Source organism: Antechinus flavipes, chromosome X (assembly GCF_016432865.1).
Source record: "Antechinus flavipes isolate AdamAnt ecotype Samford, QLD, Australia chromosome X, AdamAnt_v2, whole genome shotgun sequence".
Taxonomy (NCBI): domain Eukaryota; kingdom Metazoa; phylum Chordata; class Mammalia; order Dasyuromorphia; family Dasyuridae; genus Antechinus; species Antechinus flavipes.
Window position 1 is genome coordinate 45339402 of NC_067404.1, and position 9593 is coordinate 45348994.

At 46.1% G+C, this 9593-nt stretch overlaps 1 protein-coding gene across 1 annotated transcript; it reads right to left on the reverse strand.

Annotated features, from left to right (window-relative positions):
- Nucleotides 1-1457: 1457 nt before the first annotated feature.
- On the reverse strand, nt 1458-3299 carry LOC127543049 (DDB1- and CUL4-associated factor 10-like). The gene has a single exon (XM_051969016.1). It carries the CDS (start codon nt 3297-3299, stop codon nt 1458-1460), a length of 1842 nt encoding a protein of 613 aa, XP_051824976.1.
- Nucleotides 3300-9593: the final 6294 nt, after the last annotated feature.

Consider the following 9593-nt stretch of genomic DNA (forward strand, 5'->3'; position numbering starts at 1 on the left):
ATTTTGTAACTCTGAATTTACTGCCAAAGCTGGGAGATGTGTTCTCTGGTCCCACAGCTAGGCTGGAGATACTACTTATATTTATAATCTAACTCTTTACAAAATATTCTACAAATAAAGATCTACTAAAGTAATATTTCAATACATACAAGTATCAATGCTAGTTACTTAGCCATAACACAGGGTGGGAGGATGTTTGCATTGGCATGGTAACCTGGGAATAACAGTCATTTCTTGAGGATGGCCCTGATTGTTGCTCATAGGGCAATGCCTTTCAGGCCCATGATAAAAAACAAAGAAGAAAAGGAAGGAAGGAAGGAAGCAAAAGAAAAGTGGGAAAATGACTTCCAGCCCTGGTTTAAATATGGAACCTATTTAGTATATGTTCTTATGTTACATTCTATTCAATACACTCACAGTATAAATAATATAACTAGACAATTAGCCTGGAAACAGTGCTGGAGTTCTCAACTAACAAATACAACACTAATGAAACAAATTAAGTGTTCTCAAAAAAAAGTCGGTATTCTTACACACATTTTCCCAATGGGAATGAGGGAAAAAAACAAAGTAAAGGGGGGCACTTTTACTCCTTGATTTGCCCCAGGTGGTGTAACAATTTCTACTACACTATACAGATTGCAGCAAAGAAGATGACAGAAGTCTCTAAATGATGCTTTTCCCATCAGTCAATAATAAATGCTTTCTGCTAAGCCAGCAGAACCTTCTCTTTGCACCACAGGAAAAAGTCCTTTTCTTCATTTGTCAGAGCTGTCAACAAAAATAAGTATACACAGCAAGGAAATAGCAGTTTAACTTCACACAAAGGAAGCTAATTACACAAGCATGACAACATTTGGATAGTATATTAAAATAAACAAAATCCCTCATGTTGTGAAAACTAGATTAGCAGTTTCAATAAACTTCAAAGGTCATTATGATAAACTCTAATCTAATACTTATGAGAACATTTTCATCATCTAGTCTTTATAGTGAAATAATGGCCATTTACAAGGGCCAAATGAATGGGCAAGATAAAATTTCCCTTGTAACAACCAATATGCCAATATCAGTCTTCTAGGTTTTATTGAGGAGTAGCATCAGTTTCCATCTTCCCGAACCAAAAATCCTGCCCAATGTCTACCAAGAGTCACATCCAGAGAAAAGTCCTTCAAGGGCTACTGTGCAACATAACCAGAGGAACAATGGCACAGGATCAGCAGAAGCAGGGGAATCCTGAGGAGGAAAGACAATGCACAGAGTCTGTCTTAGAGATGTGGTATCAAAAATCCAGTGTTAGACTAAGTACCCCTATGTCATTGTTGGGATGTTCATGGATCCTTAGGCATGAGGATTTTGAACCACTTACAAGATGTATAAAGAAAATATTTCACACTAAACAGAAGTAATTTAGAAGTTGAACACCAAAAGAGTTCCTGTTTTGATGAGAGTTTTGCCTAAAACTTTGGCTGATACAAAGACACGCATCCACTAAGGCACCCGGAGGCAATCTGACAATGTGTGGGAGAGAATTTGGTTGTCAGAACCACATCGTTGTGAGAGTAGAGAGAATGAATTTCCTGCAAGGGCCTGGCTCTGTGGGGTAAGCAGTCAAAAAGTTCATTGCACTGGGTGTCAAATCCCAATAAGCGGATCCCATAGCCATGTGGGGAAGAAATCAGTCGACCATCAGGGCTGAAACAAAGCTCTTTGATGTACCCATTGCTTACATTAGCTTCCTCAATATAATGAGTCAGTCTGAGAGAATAACGAGGAGAAATGGGTCGTACTGGAGGCCCATCTTGGAATGCATAGACACAGGTCCATTCCTGATCATCTATACTACTGGAACACCGTAAAAGGGCAGCCTGACCTTTAGGATGTAGTTGTAAAGATGTAATGCAGTTACCACGACGCCTCCCAAAAGGAACATCTGGTATTAAAATTTCAAAACTATTACGAGGTGACACACTTTCTGCTTGAGAGGATCTTGACACATTTTGCTCAGATAATGAACCAGAATCTCCATCACGAGAAGATGAACCAGCAGCTCTAGGAGCAGATGAACTTGCAGAAGTAGCCGCACCGGAACTCCATGCTCTGCTTCCTGCCCTCATAATTGGATAGCTTCCAACATCTAAAGATTTTGCCAAGTCAAGATCATGTAAAATCAGAAGATAACCAGAAGAGGTTGAAATCAGCATTTTGGAACAGTCTGGAGTTAACCTCATGCGCATAAGAAAACGGGTATGAAAGAATGTCTTGTGTGGGCACCCGTCTTCTGTGCACCGGTTAGTGTCCCAAATGATGACATTTCCATCGAATCCTGACGTAACTAAGAGTCTTGTATTAACGTCATACTCAATGTTCTTCACCCAGCTAGTATGACCTTGTAAAGTGCACACTTTAGAGTTTAATTTTCTCAGATCCCAAAGGGCTACTGTACAGTCATCGGAGCATGTTGCAAACAGTCTATTATCCAGAAACTTGATATTATTTACACAGTTTTCATGCGCTTCAGAAAGCGTTTTTATATGCTTTGAAGATATGGGGTCAAAAAGAAGAACTTCACTCAGTTCACAAGCAACTGTTAACACTGACCCATTGGGAGAGTACTCCAGGTTGAAGACCGCGCCGTGGGTGCGGGTGTTGAGGTACAGCGAGTCTGTGTGGTAGATGGATTTGTACACCCTGGTCATCATGCGGAAGTTGTCTCGGGCCGGGTCTACATAGTTCCCTCGGCCCAGGCTGCGGCTCTCTAGCCAACGGAAAAGCGGGATGCCCACTGGGTGCCCGGTCATCCCCACCCGCCTGGGCTTTGGGGGGGCCGAGCCGGAGGCCGCGGCAGCGACACGCCTGGGGAAGGTGGTGAGGGCAGAAGGGCAGGCTGCCACAGCGACGGCCATGGACTGGGCCATGGGTGAGTCTTGGGGAGAGGTCGAGACGCGGGGACATCTGGAGCTCCGCTCACCTTGGGCCTGGGACGCGAGCTCTCCCGAGCTTGACGTTGCTGCTGAGGCCTCTGCTGTCACCAAGCCTGCAGCCTCTGTCAGAAAAGGCCTGTGAGGATCTTGGGAGTTGCCCAGTTCGCGGGTGTTGCACAGCTCGCGGGATTGGCGGGAAGGGCTGGAGGAGAGGTCGCTGGGCTGCAGCAAGGAAGGGGAAGAGGCGGACCGGGCCGCGGCCTCTCCGCTCCCCTCAGGCGGCCGCCCCTGGCTTCGGCTTATGAATCCCAGGTTATTGTCGGCTGGTTCCTCCTCCTCCACCCCGACGGGGCTGCTGGGCCTGACGGGGAACATGACTGATGGCGATGCCGGCAACCAGTCCAACCCTTAAGTCCCGGACTGTCCCTTCAGCCACCGACACAGCCTCCAACGACCACGCTGCAAGACACTTCCGCCCCAGCTGCTGCCAACCACGCCGCTCCACCGCTGCAAGACACTTCCGCCCAAGCTGCTGCAGACCACGCCACTCTACCCCTGTAAGACACTTCCGCAGTGCTGCAGCCTAAGCACCCCGGTGGGGAAACTGACGCTGAAGAGAATGTGGGGCGGGCAGGGACCGGAAAGTGTGAACACCATCACCCTGCAGAGCCTTTATGTTTTCTCCTTGATCTTCGGTCACTATTACTTCCCCATGATTAACCGGAAACCCCACAACCCCAGAAATCTCTATCTCTTAAGGAAACCTTCTGGTTTCCCAGGTTTCCTTCTTCTTCTTCTTGGGTCACCATTCCTTCCCCGTGCCTCCTAGGGAATCCAGCACCCCGGGAGTCTCTGTCTACTCCTTGACGAGATCTATGAGACCCTATGCTCCTTCGTTCTTGGGACACCATTTGTTCTCCATGACTCATCCAGAAACCCTAAACCTCAGGGGTATCTTCATCTACCCCTTAATGGGAACGTCTGGTTTCTCAGGTTCCTTCTTGTTCTTGGTTCACCATTACTTCCCAACAACACCTCGAGAATCCCGCCACCCCAGGAGTCTCTACTTCCCCCTGCTGAGGCCCGCTGGTCCCTCCCGTTTTCTGCATGTTATTGGGTCACGATTACTTCCCATGACTCCCAGTGAACAGCAAAGTTAGAGATGTCTCTATCTAGCCTTTGATTAAAACACCTGTTTCCCTGAATTGAAATACCTCTTTCCCTCCTTCAGTTTCCCTGAATTGTAATATCTCAGTTTCCCTGAGTTAGTATGCTATATTCCCTCCTTCATGTCCATTATGACTGAGATAATTAGGGCCATGGAGCTCTGGCCACTCTGATATTCCAAAAAGTCATAAAAGTCCAGATGGTTTATCTCAAATACCTAGATTAGCACTCTCTATTTTTCCTGGCCCAGACTTCCTGTCTCCTGCTTGACCACCTTCTTCACTCTCAATTTATCAGAATTTATGGTCCTTCCTGAAATTAAGACTTACTAGAGGTTCCCCCCCTCCCTGCCCTTGCCTTCATTACCCTGATAGTTGGAGTCCTATAAAAGCCTCTGTAATTAATTACTAGATGCTGCATGCTTTGAGACAAGAGTCTCATCCAGCCAACTAGTCAAAGCTCTCCACTAATAAAACATTAAAAACCCTAATCTCTGTCTTGCCTTAGTTGCTCCAGCATTATATTTCTGGAGGCCCCAGCGAGATATGAGATCTGAGAGCAAGATTAGAGATTAGAGATCATCAGGTTTCCACCTGGAGTCTTGTGCAGGCTGAATTTGGGCTTTTAAGGTGGCAAGAGTCTGGTTTCTTCCAGAATCCCACAGAGAGCAGTTCCAAACATAACAAAAGCTCATCACAGACACCCTCATTTCAGCCATGTGGAGAGTCTGTTTTGAAATCCCTATCAGGAATTCATTTCCTGGTTGTATAAGGCTGTCAACTCAGTCACTCTTGTCATGGGGAATTCCGCCTCAAAGACAGTATCTCCACTTGATTACCTTCTTAATCATTTTTCTGAAACATTCAAACATCATGATTATGGAATATCATAAACTAAAATTGTAAGTTTTCTGTCTGGTCTGATTGCTAGCAAATCTGGGCCCCTGGAAAAAATTTGGCTGACGAGCCATACAACTCTGGGAAGTGCTAAACGGGATGCCTTGTAGCACTAGTCTGGATGCCTTTTTGCATAAATCTGGGTATTCTCTGAACACGATTTGGTTCTGAATGTCTGTGGACAATAAATCTGGGTGCTTCTTAGCATAAATTTGGGAGTTTGGCCCACTGAGTGCCATCTGATATGTTTAGATTTGCATAGTTTTTGAAACAAGAGAGTGCATTGGAGCACTTCCCAATTTGGGGGTAGAAGAATAACAATGAAAAGGGGGCATTGTCTCTTCGAAGATATCAGGAATTCATCTCCTGGTTGTATAAGGCTGTCAACTCAGTCACTCTTGTCATGGGGAATTCCACCTCAAAGACAGGATCGCCACTTGATTACCTTCTTAATCATTTTTCTGAAACATTCAAACATCATGATTATGGAATATCATAAACTAAAATTGTTTTGCTGGAATGAGTGGCCTTCTTTTGGGGTGGATGAAGACATAGTGCAGGCAGTGTACCAGATAGTCACTAGCAAATCTGGACATCCACATCAGTATCTCTATAATGATGTCTGGCTGTAAATCGTTTCTTACTCCCCCACCACTTACTGGCTGAAGGCTGTGACCATGAAAAATGGTATTCACATTTTGGTCACCCAGTCCATGGGGACCAACAAGGAAGGTCATAAATTACCAGGCCCTTAAGCAAAAACAGAGTTTTACAGGACTGTTCTGAAGATCCCCAAGAAAATTCCCCTCCCCTACTGTATCTGTGTTCATACCTGTATCAACCCTTGCCTGCACACTCCCCATCCCCACTTGAATTGCTGCCTGAAAAACTCAAGCCTCCCAAGTCTCACTCTTCTGTACCAACCCCTTTGTTGGCTTCTCTTCTGCTCCTTCCCCCCTCTCTTCCCTCCTCTTCTCCTCCTCCCTTCAAACCCCACTCACAGGAGCTTTGTAGAGCTAACACAGAAATACTGGCACCAACCCCATTACCCCTTGCCTCCCCTGTACTCCCATGCCATCTCCCTCTCCACCTTCCCCTTCATAGCCTTTTTCTCTCTCACCTTCTTGTACCCAAGGCAGAGTCTCATACAAAGCTTTGGGCTCATACAAAGCTGTCCAGCCACCCCCAGTCCTCCCAAAGCCAGTTTTGTTGCTAAGATAAATGGTGGGACAGGGGGGTAGTGCCCTTTCTGGTTTATGTTCCCTTTTCTATATGTAATACATATAACTGGAAAAGTCAGGATCCCCTTTTTTTGAGAAACCACAGGCTTTGATTAACCTGTTTTCATATCCACCTATCCACATGGGATGACTGTCAGCAACTTCTCACACTCTTTTCACTACTGAGGAGAAGGATAGGATTAAATGGGAGGCTAGGAAGGCTGTTCTTAGACCTGGTAGGAGATCAGCGGAAGAACACCCTAATCAGGTAGAAGCCAGTTTCTCTCTGAGAGACCTGACTGGGACCCCAACTCCCTCTAGTCATATAGCACTGTCTGCTTATCATAGATTCCTTCTCTAAGGTCTTAAAGCTGCAGCCCACAAGCCTATTAATATGACAAAGATTTCTGAGATTGTTCAAGGTTTGGATGAATCTCCTGGTGCATTCCTAGAACTTATATGAGGCTTAGTACTATAGATCCTGAAACTCCTGAGAATTATAGGTCTGTGAATATCACATTTGTTAGTCTGCTCCAGATATACATAGGAAGTTACAGAAGCAGGAGGGATTTGAGGGTATGAATGTATCCCAATTAGTTGAGATAGCTCCGAAAGGTTTTAATACCCGACACACTGGCTAAGGAATCAAGTAAGAAGTATGCCCAGGCAGTTGCAGCAGCCTTGAGGGAATCAAACACCTCCTCTCAGGGTCCTCCCCAGTGCCACCATGGACTTCAGCAGTCATTAGCCTCAGACAATGTGCCTATTATAAGGAAACAGGCCATTTAGGGTTAGGGTTAGCTATTTGGTGCCAACCCAATAATATTCTCTCCCTTGAGGGAATTTCATGAAGGTGTCCTGGTTTCCTCTCTTTAGACCCCAGGGTCTACCTGCAAATTGGGGGTTAGCCTGTCAATTTTCTGGTTGATACTGGAACTATTTTCTCTGTTCTAACAAGACCCCTGGGTCCAATATCTTAAAAATCCATCTCCATACAATGTGCCACTGGTAAAATCGTTTCTTATTCCTGGACTATTGAATATACAGTCCATCTAGGGCATGGGACAGTCACCCACTCCTTCTTAATCATGCCAGACTGTTCATACCTGCTTCTTAGTAGGGATTTGCTTTGAAAGCTTCAGGCAACCATTTCCTTCTCTGAGGACCAGGCTTCTCTGACCCTTGCTCCCAGTCTAAGACGTCTTCTTGTCACCCTACCCCTCCAGTTTGAACATCTGTTGGAGGTCTCCCTCGCATCACCCTCTTCTGCTCCCTGTCCTTTTCTCTCTCAGTTACAGGCAGATTTCCTTCAGGTATGGGAGGAAAATAATCCTCCAGGCCTGGCTGCCCATTCTGCACTGAGGGTTGTACAGCTTTTAATCACTACTTCTCCTATATCTGTCATGCAGTATCCCATGTCACGGGAAGCCCTCCTTTCTATCCACATTAACATTCTGTGCTGGTTGGAAACTGCTGGTATTCTAGTTGCCTGCAACTCCCCTTGGAACACTCCCCTTCTTCCACTTAGGAAGCCTGGGTCTTCGGACTTCCACTTGGTTCAGGATCTTAGGGAGATTAATAAAAGGGTTGAACTATCCATCGCACAGTTCCAAATCTGTATATCCTGCTCAGCTTGCTGCCTCCTATTCACACTGTATATACTGTTCTGGATCTCAAAGATGCTTTCTTTCTGATATTCCTTGTGCTGGCTAGTCAATCTCTATTTGCTTTCCAGTGCATAAATCCCCAAGGGGATTTCTCAGGGCAGCTCACTTAGACTAGGCTACCACAGAGTTTTAAAAACTCCCCCACCCTGTTTGGTGAAGCTCTCCATCTGGACCTCCAATCCTTCTTTAAGGAACATTCTTATTGCTCTCTTATTCAATATGTTGATCATCTTCTCCTTGCAGCCTCTGATGAGTCCCTCTGCTTGCGGGCAACTCGTGCCCTTTTGCATCTCCTAGCCTATTGGGTCTCTGCTAAGAAGGCTCAGCTCTGCCTTCTTGAGGTCTCTTATCTAGGTTGTGACCTCAAATCTGGCCACTGCTCCCTGTCCTCTGATGGTATCCAGACTATTTTATCTATTCCAGTCCCTACTACTAAAAAGCAGGTCCTGAAATTCTTGGAGACATCTGGTTATTGTCACCTTTGGATTCCCTCCTTTGCTGAGATAGCAAAACTCCTTTATTCTGCCTCAGCTGGACAGAATCTCCTTTTCTGGGGCCCTCTTGAACAAGCCTGTCTTTGATAATATCAGGACCGCCTTTACCCCCACCCTAACTCTCCCCGACGTCACAAAGCCCTTCCATCTTTTTGTGGCAGATGCTAGAGATATTGGAAAGGATGTTCTGACCCAAATGCTTGGCCCCTGGTGTCGTCCTGTTGCTTATCTCTCTACACGCTTAGATTCAGTAGCAGCTGGGTGGCCTCCCTGTCTTAGGGCTGTGGCTGTGACTGCCCTCCTGGTAAAGGAAGCTGACAAACTTTCTTTGGGCCAGTCTCTCTATCTCTGCCCCTTATTCTGTTGAGGCTCTGCTCTGGTTTACCCTTGACCAGTGGCTCTCTAACACTCGCATTACCCACTATCTTCTGGACCACCCTCACCTCACTTTCTCTAAATTGTCCGCCCTGAACCCTGCCATCTTGTTCCAGATCCTAGTTCCGACCAAGTCCCCGTACGTGACTGCTTCCAGCTCCTTGAGGAGGAATCCCAGTCAGCAAGGCCTGACCTTTCTGATATTCTGCTGAAAAACCCTGACCTGATTCTTTTTACAGATGGGAGCAGGTTTTTTTGGGCAACACTGGTGTTTCCAGGGCAGCAGTGGTGGACTATCCTTTCTCTGTCTACTCTGTGGTCTTCTTCCCTCCCCTCTGGGTCTTCTGCCCAGAAGGCAGAGTTTGTTACTTTGACTCACACCCTGTGCATAACAGAAAGGACCATCCAAACCTTTGATCAGGAGATCCAGACCACTCTGCAAACCCCCCACACACACTTTATCCTAACTATCCAGCAACTATCCCACCAGGAGTCCCAAAGATTGACACTTTTGCTCCTGGGCAGATAGCAGTTTTAAGTTCAGCTATTACCTTTTAGTATAACATATAGATCCACCTTCCCCAAAGGGCCCCCTGGGACCTCTGACTGCACTACTAGTCCCTCCTAGAACATCAGCCCTGGAGACCCCATTTGGCCAACACCATTTCTGACACCATTGGACCTTGCCCTGGTCCAAAATTTCCCTTTCCTTCCTGACCCTTAAGTTCCAGTTCCCTTAAATCTTTTGATCCCCACTCCATGCTTGGTTTACTGCCAATAGAGCACTCATATTTGAGCTCCACAAATCCCCAGCTGGGCCATGATTGTTGGCTCTGCTTTAACTCTGAAC

Bases quoted from the DNA above. Each gene is read 5' to 3' on its own strand.
- LOC127543049 (XM_051969016.1), bottom strand. From the start codon at position 3,299: ATGTTCCCCGTCAGGCCCAGCAGCCCCGTCGGGGTGGAGGAGGAGGAA.